This window comes from Balaenoptera musculus, chromosome 15 (assembly GCF_009873245.2).
Source record: "Balaenoptera musculus isolate JJ_BM4_2016_0621 chromosome 15, mBalMus1.pri.v3, whole genome shotgun sequence".
In the NCBI taxonomy this organism is placed as follows: Eukaryota; Metazoa; Chordata; class Mammalia; order Artiodactyla; family Balaenopteridae; genus Balaenoptera; species Balaenoptera musculus.
Genome location: NC_045799.1, coordinates 61,264,229 through 61,288,080, shown reverse-complemented (window position 1 = coordinate 61,288,080; position 23,852 = coordinate 61,264,229). Strand labels below are relative to the sequence as shown.

General features: G+C 39.5%; 1 protein-coding gene across 7 annotated transcripts in view; it reads right to left on the bottom strand.

The window, feature by feature from the left end:
* Positions 1–23,852, bottom strand: part of MRTFB (myocardin related transcription factor B) — a 196,267-nt gene that overhangs the window by 154,903 nt on the left and 17,512 nt on the right. For 2 of the 7 annotated variants that reach the window (XM_036825890.1, XM_036825896.1), the window contains exon 1: positions 23,294–23,314. The exons of 3 other annotated variants lie outside the window; for them this stretch is intronic. Coding sequence is in view for 2 of the 4 variants with exons in the window: in XM_036825892.1 (XP_036681787.1) it covers positions 11,147–11,164 (18 nt within the window). In the remaining 2 variants the exon portion in view is untranslated. Of the gene's footprint in view, positions 1–11,146; positions 11,257–18,296; positions 18,332–23,293; positions 23,315–23,852 lie in introns of those variants that run through there. 2 more of the 7 variants (XM_036825893.1, XM_036825892.1) reach the window with 2 other exon arrangements.

The following is a 23,852-nucleotide window of genomic DNA, read 5'->3' as shown; positions in this document are numbered from 1 at the left end:
GAACTAGTCATTCCAGAGCCCTCAAATTCCAAAGCTAAGCTTTCTACAATTCATCTGTGGCCCAACCTAACCAGAATTATGTGGCAGCAAAACCAGAACCTGAACTGACTTGAAGCTATTTATAGTACATTTATCCTATTTAATGTGAATGTTTCAAGGCAGAGGATTAATGTTTGACTGCAGGATGCTGCCCTGGACCTCACTGGGTAGCATATTCACGTTTTAAAATTCAAAGAAGTCTGTATTCCAAAATGCAGCTGGACCCACGGGTTTAAGATAAGGGGTTGTGGACCTCTATACAAGGTGCTGAATAGACTTTTGTCAAACTACATGAAATTAGGCAAAGTAAGTTATTGAATTATTATTTGTTCAAAGTATTTTTCTAAAAACAGTATGAAACTTCCAGATACCACATACATACATACACATACGTTTTATGGAACTTTGCCTTAAAAAAACCTAGAAATTTGGCATGTGATCCTAGCAGACTCACAGCAGTGGGATTTGGGGAAAGAACTTAAAAAAATTATTTCACAAAAACTTATTTATATCACAATTCCTCCTCCTGGGATTGCCGCACAGAAGGAAGAGTAGGTATAATCAGTAGCAAGAACCAGATCTCCCTTTTAGTAGAATAATTCCAAGTAAAGCCAGTTGGAAGTTAAAAGAGACTTGAGGTCGCCTTCCTAATCGCTGTTAGCACAGCCGCAAACACATCAGTAACTTGCCTGACGCTTGCTTGATAAAGGAGACCTGGCTGCTTTGTACTTGGGCTGAGTACTGCAAATATGAATAGCTGTGTCAAGTGGTCACAGGCCACAGCTGCAGGGGCAAGGAGGCACTCACTCTCGTTCATTCATTCCTTCATTCAACACACATCTGCGAAGAGGTTTCTGTGTGCCCGGCACTGTTTGTTCTAGATGCTGGGGATACAGCGTTCATGAGACCCCTCAGAGGTTATGGATTCTACAGGGGCACACGGACATGAAGCATACAATTACAATCAGGTGTAAAAAGTTGTGATGGGAAAGCATGATGACAATATACAGCAGAGGGACCAAATGTAGTAGGAAGAAAAGAATCTAGAAAGACCTCTCTGAGCAAGTGATATTGAAGCTAAGACCTAAAGGATAATTAAAAATTATCTAAAGGGATCTAAAGGGACTAGAAAGAGAGTAAGAAACTGAACTGAAGCAAACCAGAAAATTGGAGAAAACCAGAGAATAGAAGAAAATAATGGCTGAACTCAGAGACTGCAGCCTCAAGTGTAGGCTCGAAAGAAGCTATTACCCTGAAGAAATCCTACTGGAAATTGGACTACATTTTCTGATGTTCTGGAAGGCACTTTGCACTTAAAAATAGAATAAATGTGGGAAGTGGGGTTTAAAATACTTAAACATTTATTTTATGCTTATTTAGACTAAAGGAAAAAACCTTTCTATGTAATAAAATACACCTAAAATGCACTTCCAACAGATAAATTGCGTAGTTGTATATTGAAACATTTAGAACACTTACAATGAGTTTGAATAATAAATTAGGTCATCAGCAATATGCTGCCAACTTTGTAAAGCACTATGGTCTGGCAGGGTATTTTAAAATAATAAATTTACCAGAAACATAACTGAGATATTCAGATGTCAACTGAGAAGACTTTGGCAACATTAAAGGTTCCAACCACAAATACATAAGTCATATGTTGTATTTTGAACCTATGACAGTTTGAAAAGCAACTGCTTGTATTCTACCCTAAAGACCCGAAGGAACTAGCCATCCATAGTAGCTATTTTCATTGACAGACTCATTACTCCATGCCAGAGTACCAGAGTTTTAAAAACGAGTGTTAGCACATTTTCGTTCTATCTGTGTAATACTTTTTATCCTAAAAAAAATTCAAGAGATTTACTAAACCAAAGGCACTCCCATTTGACTAAATACACCTGGGAGAATTTGGGGGAAAAAATCAAGCTTGATATAAGAGGAGGCAATAATACCTCACAACTGTTACTCAGTATCTTTGTGGGTATCTTTTTTTTAAAAAACCCTCTCCTCCCCAATTTCCGTTAGGGTCATCCACTGACCGCCCAGACACTCCTAAATTCCTTGGTGACTGGGCCTGATTTGTATTTTTTCTTTCTATGTAATCTCTGCCATCATGCTAGAGGAGTTGGAATTCCCTCTAATTATCCACTGTCCCAGTAATTCAATTTCCTCAACAACAGGAACCTTCCCATTCTCTCCAACCTCCCACAAGAACAATCACATCCTAGACCCATCTTAGAACCTGAATTCTGGAACAACCTCCTGTGAATACACTGTTTCCTCATGCCTCCTGTACCTGTCCCATCACCCCTACTTTCATCCATCCATCCATCCATTCATTCATTCTACATTCAACTACTATTCACTAAATAGCTGCCTTTTGCCAAGTTCTGTTCTAGGTACAGGGGGAAAAGCAGTATTAAAAATTAAAATATAATAACCCATATAGAAATCTTTGCCATCATGGAATATACAAATAAGTAAATAATATGTACTGTCAAGTAGTGATAAATGCTGTAGAGGAAAACAGAAAGGCAGGGACGGGGGTGTGAGGGCTTGGCAAGAGGACACCGTGTCAAACAGGGTGGTCAGAGATGCCCCAAGAAGGAGACAGCTGAATGACCTAGCCCTGAAGGAGGTGAGGGTCAAGCTACAAAGGGTGCCCTGAGTAAGATGGGGATGAGAACACCGGCTTCTACTGTAAAACCACAGCTCTGAGAGCAGACCCGGGAGGAGGGGGAGGAGAAGCAGGAGGCCTGGCTCTCACCTGGCTTCGTCGCGGCTCTTTCACGTGGTGCCGGTTGTCCCTCCCACAGCCCTGGCGCTACTGGGCTGGAGGCAAGGTGGCATCACCCTGGTCATCCCTGTGGTTTCCAAACCATTCTCTCCCTCCTCCCTAAGTCTCTCGGCTTTGAATGTCCTATCATGAGACTCTGTCGCGACTACCATGGCTGCTGTCCAACAACTCATCTTTCCTGGGCCACCTGTCCCCACGATCATTCGCCAAACCAGGACTTAGCCTCTGGCATCACAATTCCTGGCACCTACCCTCTGACCACCACCTCTCAGATTCCCAGCTCACTTTCTTTCAAATTCTGGACCCAACAATCCATTCACCTCCTGGGGTCTCCGCGCCACTGACCCCACCACCTTTTTACTGCCCCTCGTACCTTGATGGTCTCTCCCCTCCTCTACGTCACGGTCGGGCACTCAGCTCCACTGCTTCTTTGTGCCCGCTCGGCAGACCCTCAGGGCTGCTTAAACCCATGCCACCCCCACTCCACACTTGCCCCTGAACAGGGAAAAAGCGATGGGCGGGAGGGAAGCCGAAAGCCAGTGGAGCAGCGCCCTTGGGCAGGTGAGAGGATGGCATCCTGTACAGAAGGAATGCCTTCGACGTGAGTGGAGAACTGCACGCACGGTGAGTGGGGGAAGGCTGGGTGCGGGGCACACATCTGACGGGTGCAGGTTCGGCAGGAAAAGGTTGAGGACCTTCTCTTCTGGCTGCTTCTCAGTGAATGGGAGCGAGGCCATGAAGTGATTGTGAGGCAAGGAGAGAGGTGTTAGAGGACTGAGAAAAGGAGAAACTAGCAGAGTGAGAGAACGAGCACACGTGGCACATCCCTGAGGCTGCAGCTCCTCCCTCTGCTAAGTTAACCAGCCCCTCTGCCCTCACTTGCCTCTGCATCCAGCCTAGAACTGGGTGGAGGGCAGCAGAGGGACAGAGCCACTTCAACAATTATAATATCCAAGTCAGGGTTTCCCCACGTAGATCCCTAAAACCAAGCACTGCTGAACAAATTCAGAAAACTGAAATGAGTCCATCACAAACTCACGATGATTCATTTCAACTGGATTCTTAATGTCAGTAAATACTTTATTCACCTCTGGTAAGGCCCATCCCAAAGCCCAAGGCAGGTGGTGTTTTTCTACTTTCTTCAAGTCCCTAGCATCACTCCCCCCACCCCTGTCCCCATCACTCAGCAGATGAACTTGGCTTCTACTTTACTGAAGGCAAAGGCCACTTGATGTATGTGAGCTTCTTTAAAATTTCCTTTCTTGAGGACTGAAAATCTGTGCATGTTTAAGCTCTACCTGTCCTTCCCCCTGGCTCCTGAACGTTCTTTCCTTCATGCTATGGCTAACCCACCTCTCTCTCTACCACTCCCATCTCCAAGCTACTGAGCCTTATTCAGTTACCCTACCTTTCCTGCATCTTGAATTTGTTAAATGTATAGGTTATGACAAGAAAAAAGTATTCCAGATGAAAGAAACAAAACAAACAAGTTATACAGGCAAGAAAGAGTATGGAATGCTTATGCAAACAGTGTTAAAACCAGTCTTATTACATAGTGGGGTGTGTTGGAAAGTGGTAGAAAACAAAGTTAGATGGATAGGGTGGGACAAGATTACAGAGTATCTTACCACAGAGTGTCAGGCTGATGATTTCTAAACAAGAAAATGCTCATGATGAAAGTAGGATTTAAGGGAGATAAGACCCACGCATGGGATGGGATGGGATGGGATGGGATGGGATGGGATGGGATGGGATGGGATGGGATGGGATGGGATGGGATGGTCTGGGATGGTTTGGGATGGTCTGGGATGGGAAAGGAGGGATTTACACTTGGACCAGAAAGAGGATGGGGGTTGGAGGAAAGGAGGGCGAAAGGCAAGAGGGTGAGGCAACCATCCTGACGAGCACGGTGAGAGCCTAGTCAAATGTGGAGGTAGTGAGAAGGAAGAAAGGAAAAGAAAAAAGACATTTCTCAAAGAGAAATGAACAGAACCTGGTGACTGACTGCGTACTGTGGGACAATTTCAACCCAAATTCCAGGAGAGGGGCTGTGTAACTGTCACAAGATGGAAGACACGGTGCTACACTGGTGAAGTTCTTAGAATGACAGCATTTGGAGGCTGGTTGGAGGCTGGGAGGGGCCAGGACCTCTGAGATCATGGGATTCAGCTCCCTCACTTTACACATGAGGAAGCAGAGGCCCAAGGAAGTGAAGTGATTTGTCTGAAGTCACAAAACTAGTCAGTCGCTGACAGAGTTGGGACTGGACCCGTCTCCTGTCTGCCTTCAGAGCTCCTTCCACGGCAGACCTTTCTATCTGCCCACTGAGACCCTTGGTGCCACACTTCACTGACAAAAACTACACGATGCAACTAGCCACCTGGCTCTGGCCTCTGCAAATATCCAACGAGAGCTTCAAAGCTGCTGGACTGACTCCATCCAGGACCTTCCTGAAGATAAGCCTGCCTTGTCCTTTCCTGGGGAGCCCAGCTCAGGCACTGTTTTTAAGTTTCTAGTAAATCTCAGGGCAACAGAGTAACTAAGACACAAGCCCTACCCTAAGGGTCATTAAAATGATTTCGAGAGTAAAGGGCAAACCATACTGACCCTTATTGTTTCCTTCTTCCCCTCCTATTCTGATTCAGTAACAGAATTTCAGACGCTGTCTGCCTCATCTGTGATGGAAATCTTGTATGATTCCTTTTAGCAAAGACCAGAATTTGTGTTTGTTATTCCTCATACTGTCAGTGCATAGAACTCTGCTGATAACAAAATGTAGCCATAATATTTCTAGCAAGGCTTCTACATATTTTCCCAGACAATTAGTAAAATAGGAGTTTCTAGGTAATTTGCTAGTGAACTTTGAGCCTCGACAGAAGTTAACATGAATAGAGCTTCCAGTGTTTTATGTAAACCAAGCAAAATTACTAAAAAAATATAGGCAAGTTGGCTATCTCATTTCTTCTATCGGTGTCAAGAAGAACTTTAGCAAGCTACCACGGACTTCAGCAAGCAGATACTTGTCCATACTAAAGCAGAGGGGACTGCCTGAACTAACTGAAGTCAACAGATAAAGCTCAGTAATTTTACAGCAGAATTATTTAGTATTGTTTATTTTTCTCCTCTTGCTATTGCACAGAGTGCAACGAAAAAATTTTTAAAAAGAAATTTAAAAAACTATAAAATACGCCAAATCCTTCTTTGGGAAAATAGTGACAATTCTGTGTTTTCAAGGACAGATTTTCAAAGTACTAGTCCCTGCAGTGATGACAGTATTGGGATTAAAATGTACACAATTCAGGTATCAAACTTGACCCCTTGGTTTGTTTATGCTTTCTTCTGACTTTATTTCCTCACACTATTCATTTTGGAATTTATTTTTTTACCACATGCTTTGAGCATCTCAAAAGCTTAAACTGAGTACATCTGTTTGCTTCGCAGCTTCAAGACATGCCCTTTGTGACTAAGCGGCAGGTGCTGTTCAGTTTATTTTCATGCACGTAAACTAAGCCCTTGAACTTGGAGTGAGGAAAAGCACTCAGCTTAAAGTTTAGAAAGGAAGGAACTACAGAACAGCTTCCTTTAGAACAGCCTGCTTTTTCAGCTTCCTGTATGAAAATAGTATTGTATTTTTATAGAAATTGCAAAGAAACAATGAAGAAATTATATTTAAGCCTTTAGACAGTTAAGCTGCAAATCCTTTAAACAATTTCTTCCCATAATTTTGATATTTAAATCAAGCCAGGAACAGAAAAAGAGACTAATAAAATAGAAATGTGGTATATATTTCTATAATCCATTAAAATGGATTATACATATTTCAGATTACTATAAGGACTTCACATTTTCTGATAGTAAATAACAGACATTAAGACTCTTGGCTTTAAAAGTCCCAGATATCAAGCTACTGTAGTACTTGGTAGAGATGATGGGATGAAGCTTTTCTTTATTGGTGTAGTTGCTGCTATTGTTGTTATGAAACTTTTGACTGAAACACATTAGCACACATACACACACTAAGTTTATTATTAAACACAGCTTTTCAGACTCTAACTGAATGAGAGATAATTGAGTATTCTCTTTAAAAATAAAAATAAATGTATTCAAAATCTTGAATCTCAGGGGAGACAGAAGTAACCCCTTTAGGGTACAGGCCTTAAATGTGGTCTCCCAAACTTCTATGAAGTGGCCAAGTCACCCACGGTGCCTTGCTTCCGTGGCCATCTCTCTCACACGGATTTCAACAGTCAACGTACACAGCCAGAAAGCCATTTACGCAGTCCATCAGCTCTAAGTTCCCTCTGTGCGTAATTCAGTATGTTACTACTATGCATTTAGGAATTTTTACCAAGGGCTGTTAAATGAACTCAAGCTTATAATGAAATTCAACCTCCCATTCTCACAGTATTCTTTTCTGAATATTAACCTTTCATCATATTCAAATATTCAAGATTCAAGTGTGTTAAGAGAATTCCAAACACTTGGACTATGTACGAAAGAGCAATACAGACATGCGACGCTATAGATACTATGGTTCCCTGGATATCCTTTAACCTGCCCCAGTCCTACCCCTTCGTAACACCCAACATCAGGGTCAGCAGCTATTTCAAATCCAGGGCTCAGAGAAGCATATGGCCCTCGTCAAGGGGACTGAAGCCACTGGACAGCAGCTGGACTCACTGTAAGCTCCCACTCAGGAAGCACTGCAGTTCACTGCTGTGCCCTGGACCCCCTGAAGTAAAGGGGTGCCTGGAGGAGAGGCAGTGGTGGCAGATGTTTGGAATGAGAGCTCAGGGCATCCTGTCTCTGCCTGGAATCAGACACTTGGAGAGGACAACAAAGGAAAGTGTGTCTTGTAGAGTTCCCAAAGTCCCCTGCTATGCCCTCTCCTTGGTGTACTTCGCCACTAACCTTTCTGCACCTTCCTCTCCAGTAACTGCACCCCATGTGCACTACACTTACCTGTTTACCTTTGTCTTTTCACCTGCCCATAAGATTCTAAGGTCACTGAGGTGAGGAGCTCTCATCTTTTCATCTCTGTGTTTATCCCTTGTTTCTAGCAGAGCAGATGGTGCAAGGCAGTTTGTCCTTGAACTTTTTGTTGGGGAGTTGTTAGAGACCAAAACGAAGTCTGACTTCTGGCATGTTCACCCCCGTCCTCAACTGCACCCACCTCCTATTCTATACTTAGCATTCATTCCTATATCTGATCAAAAACTACTATCAGCAAAGGATACAATAAATCATTTCATTCTAAAAGAAAGATGACAGATATGTGGTTGACCTCTTAAGTGGCCCTGCAAAATGAGGGAATTTCAATTACCCAGATGTGAATGGGAGAGAGGATCTAGGCGGCAGCTCTGGAATCACACCATGGGGGCAACTGCTTCCCTCTTACATCCAGCAGGTCCACCACACAGAAAAGTTTTTCCGTTTTTTCTTTTTTTCTGAGTCATCGGTAACTTTGGTTCTGCCGAACTACTATCTCTACCCTCTGTGCTCTCTCTGATAACTATGCCTATACCCCCTTGAAGAGTAACTGGGCCACGTAAGCAACTACACAAGCAGACCTCGGAGATACTGCAGGTTCAGTTCCAGACTACCATGGTAAAGCGAGTATCGCCAGAAAGCAAGCCTCACGAATCTTTTGGTTCCCCAGTATATATAAAATGTATGTTTATACTATACTATAGTCTATTAAGTACATACTAACATTATGTCTAAAAAACCGTACACACCTTAATTAAAAAACATTTTATTGCTAAAAAATGCTAACCATCATCTCAGCCTTCAGCGAGTCATAATAACATCAAAGATGATTGATCACAGACCACTGTAACAGATATAATAACAATGAAAAATTGTGAAATATTATGAGAATTACCAAAATGCGACACAGACACTAAGTAAGCAAATGCTGTTGGAAAAACTGCACCAATAGACTTGTTCGATGCAGGGTGGCCACAAACCTTCGGTTTGTAAAAAAAAATGCAATATCTGCAAAGTGCAATGAAGTGAAGCGTGGTAAAACAAGAGATGCCTGTACTTTAATTAATATACTGAACATGTGCACAGACAGCCATATAGTACAGTTCAGTGTGCACTCGCTTTTTGTCAGATTTTCCCATTTTCATTCTCAGCTTAGTTGGACACTGCCTGAGGATAGGAGCTATGCACACTTCCCCACATGGAGTCCCAGCCCAGTGCTGAGCACTCGGTCACTACTCAACGGGACACTACGGACAAGCAAGCATAGACACAGAACCCTCAGTAACAAAAAGCATTCAAAACTGCCAGAAGGCTAGAATGAACATTGATAATGTTGGTGCCGTTAAACAGCAATTCACATTTACCTAGCGCTTACTAAATGTCAGACTTTGAACTATGCCCTTCACAAACAGTCTCTCGTTTCATCCTCACAAGGTCTAGAGAGGTTAAATACCTTGGAGTTGCACAGTCAAGTGGGGCAACTGGCAGGCTGACTCCAGAGTCTACATTCAACTGGCTCATGAATTCAAAAATTTAAGAGTCCCCGAATATTTCCTAACAGTATGGCTAAGAAGACGTGTAGTGACTAAAAACAAACAAACAACTCTTCGCCTCTTAGCCCCTATCCAGGCAGTTCCTCTGTGGGAGCACAACCCTCATCCCACCTCCCTGTCTACCAGGAAATTCCACACATCCTTAAAGTTACCTCAGGTATTCCCTTCAGCAACCCTCCCATTGCACCCTGCACACACCAACATTCTATCAATGGTCCTACTCTGGTCCATGTGGCTGTTTACTATTTCCCTACAAGAATCTGAGCTTCTCAAGGCTGAGAACCTTGTCTTTCCAGCTGTGCACCCGCGGCTCCCACACAGTACCTTCCACACAGCAAGTGTGTGGTCAATATTTGTTCTTGAAATAGTTGTAGGAGTAGCATTAAGATTCTTAGTTTGCAACATCTATCTTTCACAGCAGATCTGTACAGAGATCTACATCATAAATTTCAACTCAATAATTTAAATGTGATTCCATAGCAACTAGGCAAAGTACTTCTTACCATACTGGGAAAGGCAAGTTCTAACTTGAGGTTCAACTCACTGAAATACTTCACAGTCATCTGCTTTTGTTCTTAGTATGAAGAGAGAGAGTGACAGCATTTAACTTTCTGTAACTTCCTCTCTCTTTAAGAACACTCTAGCTTTACTACTAACAATAAATCAAAACAATTTTTCAAACATAACTAGACTATAATTTCCATAAACAAAAGGACAGAATCTTATTACTTCATAAATCTAAAATATCTATTCGAGAACAGTACACCTAATCAGGCCATAGCTGTATTTCAGACTCCCACAGACCAAAAGATACGAATTGTGACATTTTATTTTTAAAGTAACAAATGCCACTCCTTTCTGACAACGGACATTTTATAAAATATGTCATGGACAATTCTATATATAAGAAAGAGATTATGGAGAGACCTCTATGGGCTAATTTAAAACATGGCCTAAAAGAGGCAATGGGGTATGGTGGCGGTGGAATAAGACAACCTCTGAAGGCCTCTACCAGCTCAGTCATTTTAACTCAAAGGAAAGGAAAAATGGGTTCAATTTTTCATTCTTAATTAGGCTGCTTACCTTCTGAAAGTTTGCTGATTTCCATAATATTAAATTTCAACGTCTGGGCATTCATTCACATCTTATTTTTTCTTTTATAAAAAAAAATACAAGGCCTCCTTCCTCCTAGCCACTACCTCCACCCCTAATTATCTGACCAACAAAAAGCACTGCTGCTACCTTGACAGCCCTAAGTCCTTAAAAGGATAACAATGTAGAAATGTAAATACACCTCAGCTCAAAGGTGGGCTAACTATACTCAGCTATAATTTCTGCAGCATGGAAGCCACAAAACATAGTGATCACCTACCCTAACTAGGAAAGCTGTCCAGTGAATGGGACAGCTACCCAGGGAAAATGGACTGTGGTGCCTAAGTCCATGAGTTAATTAAATCTTAAAGGAAAAGCTCTCATCTGAAATTTACTAAGTCTCTCAAAGCTTACATTTAAAACCCTGTCTTTTTCAAACTTCACCACTGGAAATAATTGTGTGTTAACAAAAACAATTTTCATTTTTTTGGTTTTGATTCTTTTTGACAAATGGGATGCTCTTTGGTTTGTAAGGTGAAAGCCCACAATTTAGTTAATGAAGACTTCATGTAACACTGATACATTTAAGAGCTAAGATTCAGGTAGATGAATAGACTAACAGAACTTCACTATGTTGTCCTGCTGAGTGAAAAATATAGAGACATCCATCTACCCCATGAGCTTCATTCATCACGTTCACTGGTCAGGTTGCTGCTGCATCTGATGAACATGAATTTCAGGAATAAGTTAGGAGACTGTGTCATGTAGCTCTGTGAAGTCTCTATCAGAATCTCTAAGAAATGGTGAAAAGGGAAGAATGAGAAAATATGCTTAGCCCAGATAATTCAAACAAATTAGGCCTTTACAGGTTCCTCCTGATCTGAATAAACAGACATTGTTCAGTACCCATCAACAGATGAATGGATAAAGAAGATGGGGGTGTGTATACACACACACACACACACACACACACACACACAATGGACTACTACTCAGCCATAAAAAAGAATGAAATTCTGCCATTTGCAGCAATATGGATGGACTTGGAGGGCATTATGCTAAGTGAAATAAGTCAGAGAGAGAGACAAGTATCATATAATATCACTTATATGTGGAATCTAAAAAATACAACAAACTGGTAAATAAAACAAAAAAGAAGCAGACTCACTGATATAGAGAACAAACTGTGGTTACCAGTGGGGAGAGGGAAGGGGGGAGGGGCAGCATAGTGGTAGGGGGTTAAAAAAAGGGTTATTATGGGATTACATGAAATCATGTGTGTGAAACTTTTGAAAATTGTAAAGCACTACAGAATTTAAAGAATTTTTCATTCAATAAAATAAAAAATAGACTAAAAAAACCAACCAAATAAACAAAAACAGACAATCTTTAGTCTTTCTGGCTAAACTTTGGTTCAGGACCTCGCTGTTCTATACCATGTCAAAATTCATTTGTAATCTGTTCTGTTTTTCTCCCCCATTCTGGTTCGAGAACACCTTTTGAAAAGAAATTGTCATCCATTAACTAGGTAGATTATAAATTAAATAATACATATGTCACGTCATCATGTGATTTCATTGTTTTTTCTTCCAATAATAATCATGGTTTCTATGCCTCAGCATCCAGAAACTAGACAGAACAGAAGTTCTGAAGGGAAGTTAAGTATCACCTGATTGACAGCAGCAGTACTTTAATCCTCTTTACTATTCCATAGTACGGAAAAGGGGAGCAGGGACCAGTGCCTCGTTAAAATTGCTACTCTTTCAATCTCAATGTCAATTTCAGCACCTAAGTCACTGCAGCTTTGCTGGATTGGCTTTGTGAAGGTATTATAAGCAGACTGCAGCTGCAGCCAGCTGGCCTATGTATGTGCCTAATGCAAAAGTATAGTTTTTTGCTATTACTGTAAGATTCCGTTCTCCTAACTGAAGCAGTGGAAATGGGAATTCATGGATGTATCCCAGGGTTCCGCTAAAGTCCCTGGATCTAAAAAGCACAGAGCAATAGGGTGTCAGTAATACTAAGGGTGTTGATGACACTAAGAAAACCCCTGAGCTCATTCTTGTAGCTCAAATGTTTCCTTAGTAAAAACAAAGAACAAAAACAAATAAATGAGATGAGGCTTGAATATGGAAGAAGAAATACCTTTGTTAGATAAATAGTGTATTCGTATCATTCTCTGAATGTAATGCACCAAACTCAAGGCTTCCTTCCAAACACAATCTCCCTGAGCACCTTTAATCAGGCTTTTGCTGGGTGCTGGGATATGGACATGATCAATTCCCTGACTTTAGAGTTTGTTAGGAAGACAGACAAGAAAACAGAACAATCACAACATGGTGTGGTAAAGAACATTAGATGAGACGAGGTGTGATGGGAGCATGGGAGGGAGGCGTTTTAACACAACTGGGCAAGAGGATCAGCAAAGGGATCCCAGAGGAAATAAGGAATGGAGCTAAATCCTAACAAGTAAGACAGGGGAAGGACAGGAAGGTGAGGAAGGAGGGCCACTCCACGCAAAGGGAGATGATTTGCAAATGATCTCTCTACACCAAGACTTCTTACCACTCAACGGGAAGTCCTCAGTTAGAGGAAAACGCACATTCCAAAGTACCTATCATGAGAGGGAGAAAGGCGAGCACCCTCCCCCCGCCCCCACACACACAATGTTATATAAACTTCAAGACTTGTAGAGAGAGAGAGAGAGCGCGTGCGCCAACACTTGTTTTAGAACATACTGTTTGCTGGTCACATCATTACAAAGTCTGAGGTCAAACAAAACTGAAGAGCTAATCTTTGATGGTTTTAAAGCGATTATCAATGCATGGACATTCAGTTACGTTTGTTCAATTAGAAAAAAATTATAATTCTAAAAGTAGATTAAAAAAAGAACAAAATAATGCCATTTGCAGCAACACGGATGCAACTAGAATTATCATACTAAGTGAAGAAAGTCAGGAAGAGAAAGACAAATACCATATGACATCACTTATATTTGGAATCTAAAATGTGGCCCAGGACTTCCCTGGTGGTGCAGTGGTTAAGAATCCGCCTGCCAATGCAGGGGACACGGGTTCGAGCCCTGGTCCGGGAAGATTCCACATGCCATGGAACAACTAAGCCCGTGTGCCACAACTACTGAGCCTGCGCTCTAGAGCCCGCGAGCCACAACTACTGAGCCCGCAAGCCAAAACTACTGAAGCCCACGCGCCTAGAGCCCGTGCTCCGCAACAAGAGAAGCCACCGCAATGAGAAGCCCGCGCACCGCAACAAAGAGTAGCCCCCACTCTCTGCAACTAGAGAGAGAAAGCCCTCACGCAGCAACGAAGACCCAACTCAGCCCAAAATAAATAAATTTATAAAAAAATAAAATAAAATATGGCCCAAATGAACCTATCTACGTAACAGAAACAGACTCACTGACACAGAGATCAGACTTGTAGTTGCCAAGGGGGAGGGTGGGTAGGGGAGGAAAGGACTGGGAGTCTGAGGTTAGTAGATGCAAACTATTACATATAGAATAGATAAACAACAAGGTCCTACTGGGAACTATACTCAATATCGTGGGATAAACCATGATGGAAAAGAAGATAAAAAAGAATGTACCTATGCGTATGACGGAGTCACTTTGCTGCACAGCAGAAATTAACACATTTTAAATCAACTATACTTCGATAAAAAAATTAATAAAAAATAAATAAAAGTAGATAGAGTGCATGAGGTGGAATCACTTTAGGAAACAAAAACTCTAAGTAGCTTCTTATCTTCATATTACTCTTAATTATTTCCTCTAGTCCTTGAGAAGAGGAAAATGGGTCCCCTACCCAAAATAGTATTAAACGTCTGAGTGATAACTCACGCATTTTCTCATTTAAACCACACCAGAAGAAAAGTACCATTAAGCTAAACTCGTGGTTACACAGAGACCAAAGGAAGGAGGTTGCGTTAGAACTCAGGTTTTCTGACCCAGGACTCTGGGTTCTGGTCTTGACACCATCACAACTCACTGCTTATTTTCTCCTCTACAGTCTTAAAGGATGGAAAATTTGATAATTTTGAGAAGCAAACAGTTAAAGGAGTAGCTTGCTCTCTCAACCATAATTTTTTTTTAAAAAGGCTCAGGTTCACATTGCTTTCTTTTTTTTTAAGAAAAAATAAAATAATACACATAATTCTTGGCCCTCATGGCCATTTGAAAGTAACTCCTCTACTTTTTTCCCTTTTGTTTCTTCCCTACAATTGACCACCAGCCCTACTAGTGCCTCCCAGCAAACATCTGTTATGTATTATTCAAAATCCCTAAATATAGTACCTTGATTCAGATTGGAGGGGAACTCAACCTTGTAATATGGACCCTGAGATGTTACCACATCATGTTGGTTTCACTCTATTTATAAAATAATTATAGAATTAAGGCTTTTTAATGATAAAAGTACTTTTTAAAAAAGTTATAATGCGTTAAACAAGGAATAGTTTGTTAGAGAAATATTCATTACTAAGTGAGACTAAGTTTGCAGTGAGATACTGATGTAAATCTTTATAACAATCCCCCCACATTCCACCCCCAGATTTTCCTCCTATTCAACATACTCTTGTCAGCAAAACCTGCCACCACTGTTACAGCTAGAGTTACCACGACCACCGCAACCAGTCTTAATAGAAATAAAAAGCAGATCTGTCAATTAAACCCAAGGGAACATTAGGTGTATGCAGAGTTAACTCCTGGAATATTCTAACTCATTTTTCAGAATACAGCAACCAAGAGAGTGATCTGCAACCAATGTAAAATAAACTAATACTCTGGATTTGGTCTCATAGATTTATCCTAGACCTCAACAAAATAAGATCCCTTAGACATCCAATTCTCCAAAGAGGTCCTGTTATGCACTCTTCACAGTCTCACCCCCTTCTTATGTGGTCCCGCTGCACTTTTACTTGCCTCTATCACAGCATTTATGACACTAAGAAAATGGATATAAGGCTATGAATTTTAACTGTTGTCTCAACTTCTCTGAGCCTCAATATCCTCATTTACCTTGGGGAGGAAACAATTTAAATCAAGATCTTTAAAGAACCATATTGTACAAAATTAGAAAAATTTAGCAAAAAGAAAAATAATTAAAATTACACACATGCATAGAGTAAGGAGAAGAAAGGAAATAATGAGGATCAGAGCAGAAAACCAAATTTTTAAAAAGAGAAACAAAGGAAACACAAGCTGGTTCTTTGAGAAGGTAAATAAATTTGATAAACCTCCAAATGGACTAATCAGGAACAAAGAAAGACACAAATTACAAACCAATATAAGGAATGACAGAGGTGATATTACTATACATCCTACAGATATGAAAAAGATAATAAGGGACTGTAATGAAAAACTTTATGGCAATAAATTCAACAACTTAGATGAAATGGACAAAATCTTTGAAAAATACAAAATACTGGGACTTCCCTGGTGGCACAGTGGTTAAGAATCCACCTGCCAATGCAGGGGACACGGGTTCGAGCCCTGGTCCGGGAAGATCCCACATGCCGCGGAGCAACTAAGCTTGTGCGCCACAACTACTGAGCCTGTGCTCTAGAACCTGCAAGCCGCAACTACTGAGCCCACGAGCCACAACTACTGAAGCCCACGTGCCCTAGAGCCCATACTCTGCAACAAGAGAAGCCACCGCAATGAGAAGCCAGCGCACCGCAACGAAGAGTAGCCCCCACTCGCTGCAACAGAGAAAGCCCACATGCGGCAATGAAGACCCAACACAGCCAAAAATAAATGAATTAATTAAAAAAAAAAAGAAAAATACAAAATACTGAAACCCACTCAAAAAGAAATAGATAACCTGAATAGCCCTAGACCTATTTTTTTTTTTTTGCCCTACATCTATCTTAAAAATTGAATTTGTAGTTTAAAAATCCTCCCGCAAAGAAAACTCTGGATCCAGATGGCCTTGTTAGTGAATTCTAACAAACATTTAAAGAAAAAAATATTACCAATTCTTTCAGAAAATTGAACAGGAAGAAATAATTCCCAATTTATTCTATGAAGCCAGCATTAACCAGATACTGAAGTTAGGCAGACATTACAAGAAGCTATCATGTCCCTCATGAACACAGATGCAAAAATTTCAAACAAAATTTTAGCAAATCAAACCCAGCAATATATAAAAAGGATAATATATCATGACCAAGTGGGGTTTATCCCAGGAATGCAAGGCTGGTTTACCATTTGAAATATATTCAATGTACTTGACCATACTAACAAACAAACAAAAACTATACAATTATCCCAATAAATGCAAAAACATATCTAGCAAAATCCATTCCTGAAAAAGCTCTTAGCAAACTAAATATAGGAGAGAATTTCCTCAATCTGATAAAGGGAATCCACAAAAAAATCTACAGCTAACATCACACTTAATGGTGAACGACTGAATGATTTCCCTCTAAGATGAGGAATGACATAATTATTTACATAGAAAATGCAACAGACTCTACAAAAAAGCTACTGGAATAAGTGAGTTTAGCAAAGTTGGAGGATATAAGGTCTATATACAAAACTGAATTGTATTTCTATAAATTGTATTGTACTTCTGAATTGCAATGAACAATTTTTTATTGAAATTTTAAAAAATACCACTGATAATAAGGCCAAAAAATATGAAACAGGCTAAATCTGGCAAAAGATGTGCAGGATCTGTACTTTAAAACATTGCTGAGAGAAATTAAAAACATAAATAAAGGAGAGAAATAACATGCTCATGGGTTGGAAGACTCAACACTGTTTTAAGAAGTCAATTCTCTCCAAACTGACATATAGATTCAATATAATCCCCAACAAAATCTCAGCAGGCTGTTTTGTATAAATTGATAAGCTGATTCTAAACTTCATATGGATATGTGAAGGACCTGGAATAGCCAAAACAACTGAAAAAAAAAAAGAACAAAGTTGGAGGACTAACACTACCAAATTTTAAGACTTAGTATAATATAAGGCTACAGTAGTGATTAAGACAGTGTGATAGTAGCATAAAGACAGACAAACAATGAATGGAACAAAACAGACTCCAAAATAGACCCACAAGTGATTTTTGACTAAGGTGCAAAGGCAATTCAGTGAAGAGAGAATGGTCATTTCAACAAACGGTGCTGGAACAACTAGATATCCATATGCAAAAAATATGAACTCTAATCACACCGTGTATCATGTGCAAAAATCAAGTCAGAATGGATCATATGCCTACATGTAAAGCCTCAAACTGTGAAACTTCTACAAGAAAACAGGAGATAATCTCTATGATCTAGGATTAGGTAAAGATTTCTTAAACATGATACCAAAAGCATAACCCTTAAAAGGACAAATTGATAAACTGAACATCAAACTTAAGAATTTCTGCTCTTTGAAAGACACTGTTAAGAGAATTAAAAGTCAAGTCGGTTTGGGAGAAAATATTTGCAGATCATTTATCTGATAAAGAATCTATATCCAGAATATATAAAGAACTCTCAGAACTCAATAATAAGAAAACAAAAGATACAATAAATACACGGATAACAGATCTGATATTTCACAGAGAAATGGCAAATAAGCACATGAAAATTTGCTCAACACATTAGTTGTTAGGAAAATGCAAATTAAAAGCACAATGAGATGATACCAAGACACACTTATTAGAATGGCTAGAATTAAAAAGACTGACCATACCAACTGCTGACAGAGATGTGGAGCAACTGGAACTCTCATACACCGTTGGTGAGAAATGTAAAAGGACACAACAACTTGAAAAATAATTTGGCAGTTTTTAAAAAGTTAAACATACACCTACCATATGATCCAGCCATCCCACTCCTAGGTATCTGCCTAAGAGAGAAGAAAGCATATGTCCATACAAAGACTTGTATATAAACTTTCAGATCAGTTTTATTTAAAATAGTCAGTACTGGAAACACCCAAATGGCCATCAACAGTGAACAGATATATACACAAATTGTGGAATACCCATATTTCTCAGGAATAAAAAGGGAAAAACTATTGATACACTCAACAACATGGATGAATCTCAAAATAGTTATGCTGAGTGAAAGAAGCCAGGCAAAAAAAGAGTACAGAGTACATGAATCCACTTATATAAAACCCTAGAGCAGGCAAACTAATCTAAGCAACAGAAAGTAGATCAGTGGCTGCATGGAGGTGGGGGCAGAGAGGCGTGAGGGTAGGATTACCAAGGGGTACAAAGAAACTTTTGCAGGTGATGTATATTTTCATTACCCTTACTGTGGTGATGGTTTCAAGGGTGTATATGTGTGTCAGAATAGATTAAATTGTACACTTTAAACACATGTCATTTATTGCAGGTCAATTATGCCTCAATAAAGCTGGGGGAAAAATAACTGCTTATATTTTACAATATCCATTTTAAACTGTCCTTTTTTCATTAGCACACTGAAAATCTTTCACCGTAGCGAAGCAATTGAGATAACTGCGTCAAACACCTTTTCTTTTGACCTTTACTTTATATAAACACAACTGTAAAAGTAAATTACTATTGGATGGAAAAGTGAACAGACTGGTCTCCCTGGATTACACAGCAGTCTGTTTATTGGCTTCAAACAAAGCCCGAATGTTTAGCTAAATTACCAGTACTGAATGCTTGGTCACTTAATTCTGAAAATATTATAACCACAACCCACCCTAGAGCAATTCATTAATTCAAATAAACATTTATTGCACATGTACTCTGTCTGGCATTGCTGTACATGGTAGATTTCAGGCAGCACGGTCAGTACCAAATTACAAAGCCATTCTGCATCTAGCCTGGGAATATTCTGTAAGGTTTTAGTCATTGCATTTAAATAATACAACTAAAGAATATCAATGGAAATAGGATGACTCTTCTAATACGGTCAAAGTTAAAATAATAAATGCCAGTGATAAGATGATTAAAGAATTGTACACTGACAGCTTAAAATTACAGAACAAAGGTATATCTTGAAACCTAAGTGAATTCAGGACAAATACTAAAAAAAGTACTTCCATACACAGCCAGAGTGGAGCTTGTCATCTTCAAGAGCTCCTGCCAGCTTGGAAGTATAAAAAGATGTGAAAAACAGGTAGACAGACCCATAATTAATTAATTAATTAACTAACTAACTAACTAACTAACTATATATAACAACTAGGCGACTTTAAGTAAATTTCCTGTTAGTAGCAGAGATGACATTCTACCACAGCACATTCTCTATTGTTTAGAGTTTAGAGAATTCCATGCCTATTGGACCAAGGATGGTAATTACATCTGATGGAAGATATAAGCTTATTTAATCATCATAAATAAAACTCAGTAAGTCCACGTCTCTTGCCACTAATATATAGGAAAATTTTAGTTTATCAAGGGTATCCATTTGAAAACCTATACCGTCTTTTTTCCCCTCCAGTGGTACTTCTCTTTTAGGATTTTTTAATAAAAGAATCCAATGAACTCATGCAATGGACAAAAAAATCAATAATTATCCCTTGTTAGAGAAAACTGTTGATGCATTGTGCTTCAGATTCCCTTAGACATTGTTATTCCTTTCCTAAAACTTTCAGGCTGCCTTTGAACTATCATGTTTTCTGTTCTCAAAGGAACAATTTTACCAAACGATAAGCTTTTAGTGAATTTTGACTGACACAATGATTCCCTGTCACATGTTCTAAACACATCATACCCAAATTCATACCCACATTAAACACTGCTAATCTCCTAAATATTCGGTAACCACGGCATTCCAGACCACAGGTTCTGTGAGCATAGTCTGTGAATATTCTCATTCCCATAGAGAAGCAATAACCATTAAAACAAAAGATGAAAAACAAACCAGAGTATTCAGTCATTTTAACTTCTGGTTTTTGTTTTACAGATTTGTAAAAATGAAAATGATTTTGTTTTAGGTAAAATGGTAGGAAATATGTCCAAAAAGTAGAGACATTCAACAGCTGTTAACATAAACTTCCCATTATGGAACTTTTCCATCTCTCCTCCAATATTTACTTTAATTAAAATGGTGAAATGACACCTGTTGCAGTTGGAGTTCCACTCAAGCTGAGAACCAAATCTGTGTTTCTTCACAACACCTCCACTGTCCATTACTGCCCTGTTACAGTCCCTTTTGGAGGAAAGTATTGTTCCGTCACCTAACATCTACCGACAATTTATAACGTGCCAGGCACTGTGCTAACCACTTCAGAGGCAGCATTTCCACGAGCCCACACGACAATTCTGTGATGGAGCATTTCACAGCTTGGTAGAGTGTTAATGACCTGAAGAACCTGCCCAAGGTCACAGAGCTATTTCCCTTGACAAACAGCACAGATGAAATCCTGAACTCCTCGGCAGTGAGTCTCCCAAGCCAGGCCCCAAGCGGGAGCACACCTGTCTGAGAGCGTGGACTGCTGGAACCGTGAGCACTTGGTGTTTGTTTTTTCTCAGTGTGGTTATTATTCGCTCATTCACTTTAATCGGACTGTAAGTTTTAACACGGAAGAGAAACAACGTCGTGACAGGACTACGTGTATATGACAATTTCTCTCCCACGCTTTGTTATCGTAATCTTGTCGTCAGGCAAGGTCTCTTTTCTAAGACGACAAGACTGCCGTAGAGCTATGGGGTAGAGTAGCTAGAAGTGTGATTATTACTTCTGACCACGTGTAAAGTGGTGCTGAACATTTAAAACAACTCTGATTTAAAAGCGTATCCGTGTTTTTCATATAAGTAAATAATACAGCATAAAGTTATAAATAGGATACAGGAATGAGTACTTTATCCTTCATTCCTCCCCAGGCTTGACCTTTGATTCACGACAGCCTGAACAGCGGTTGCAAGTGGTGCTCCTGGAGCCCCTTTGGGGCACCAGTCCAGCCTTCCGCTGCCCTCTGAAGACGAGCTGTTCTCTGTACGAGAGTCTCATGGACAACACGCTTGTAAAGAAGTTTACAAACCACGCGCTTCCACCCTTACAGCATTTCTGCACACCGTTTGGCTATCTCTGAGACGAAGAATATAACTGACTTAAATCCAAGCGTTACGAACACAGGAGCAAGAACTGGTTGAAGACCTTCTGCATTCTCTGTCTAGTAAGAAAGACTATTCAGTGAGAGCATAATCAAGATCTGTCACTACTTAAACTACAGAAACCACAGCTGAAGTACATTAGAAATGTCTGTTTACATACAGAATACGTATTTATTACTTAGAATCACTTACCAGATTCTTTACAACTGCTAGGCAACACGTTAGCCTAAATTCCACACACACTTAATCAGAGGTGCGTTTCAATTGTACATACTTTCCATAACTCAGACAAATTTTTCCCTAATTAGACTAAATCTGAGTAGCAATAAAATATTTGGATTCCAACCCCCCCGTAATTTAATGCTCCTTTTTGAACTGTATTTATCAGTCATCAAAAAATCCAAAAATTAATGGAAGGAAATAGTACATATGTGAAAGCGATCTTGTTGTTTTAGGTGGTGCAGTAGAAGAGTGACCCTGACAAACCCCGAGCCCAGCTGCATAAAGGATTCAGGCCTCTTTCTTCAGGGCCGCTGTTCACCAACATCTGTAAGGGCCGCTGACTCCTTCTCTGACAGCTAGGCTGTGAACTTTTCTAGTTTGAATGATGTTACCTCTGAAGAATTAATTAGTAAACAATGAAGCTAAGTACCTCTTAATAAAAATCATTTCAGAATACAGAATAAGCTAAACTCTATCTGAGGCATATTAACTATTTTTTTCCCAGGAGCTGATAAGGGGTACCTCCAAAAATCAACATTCTTTAATTTCAGCTCTGTAACTGATTTCAACAGGGATACAGTTTGCTGGGGTCTGGGGTCTCAGCACAGAGATTTTTCCGTGTATTATTTCACTAATTTATGCAGGAGTCAAATCCATAATTTTGATCATTAAAATCTGAAATGTATTCTCTTTCCCAGTCTTTGAGCAGTTTTGGTAAAATTCAGAATGCACAAAGTCTTAGTCTATTAGATATGTGTTGAAACTCCATTTGAAAGAATAAGCATTAATCTATGAACCAAAAGAAAATTATCTGTGTTATATTTTAAATATATACCTTACAGTAATTTAAAAAGCTGGGATACTATAATCTACTCAATTTGAGTTTTTAGAAATGCTCCTTTAGATTAACTTGCTAAAAGACACTTGCCTGCATTGGGAGTCAGGCAAATTTAGTGAAAGTTCTTCGGTGAAAATTTAAATAAATAAATAAATATGGCTCACCCCTACTGCAGGGGGGGAAAGAAAGGAATCTAAGCAGTAAACAAAGACACTTAAAATATACGCAATTTACTAGAATATCTTGTCATGTGGCCAGGTAGTAGGACAAGAGTGTTTAGCCCACAAAAGTAATACAATTGTATTTACGCCTTAAAATGAAAACAAAAAGCACAAAAACCAAAAAACCATCGTTCCCAAGTGTCAACATAATATTACTACTTTAGATAAACAAGGCCCTATTTTTCTAATATTTAAATACTAAAAATTATGCCATATCCAAGCTACCAGTGATTTGGATTTCTTGAATATAGAGGGAAGACAAAGCTGGAAGCACACTCACCTCAAAATTAAAGGGTAAAAAACCAAAGTCAAATTCCATTTCTACACTAGTGTTCCAACGGCTATTAAGAGATAGGAATCAGGAGTCAGATTTCAAGATGCCAAGATCTGAAATCTGCAATTCATTTTATTTTTATATAAAAGATGAAACTAAATTAACATCTGCTATTCAGAATACAAAATGTAAGTCTTGACGTGAACTGAGTTCTTACTTTTAAGGTGAACTTCCAGTCTTTTCCATTCACAAATAGGACTTGATTTATTAAGTTCCCTGCTTTGTATCTCCAGAGTTGATCAAAGCACATTTTCTTAGTACAATCTGTATTGTTCCAAGTGTTTTATAAACATCTTTTGTGAGAGTTTACAGGAGTGATCTGAAATCATATCCAAGGTTTCATCCTATGAGTCAGTTATTCTTAAAAGGAAATAGAATCTGTCTTTATCACCTTTATTTCCCTATCTATCACAAATCTAATTCTAATCACAAAATTTTAAAAAATAATTAGCAGAATTGTCAGTAGATAATTACTGACATTAAATACTCGGCAGGACAAAGAAAAAAAAAAAAAAAAGGAAAAGGCACTAAGTTCATTACCTGGACATGAAAATTACAGGTCTGTACAATATCTGAGCTTTTATAACAGTCCTTTAGCCACTAGGTAAGCTTGTCCACTATGTAGCCCTGTACTGATAACTCCCAAATCCATATTTCCTGTCCTCACCTGAGATCCAGACTGTCCGTCCAGCTGCCTGCTGAACCTGTTCTCCTGA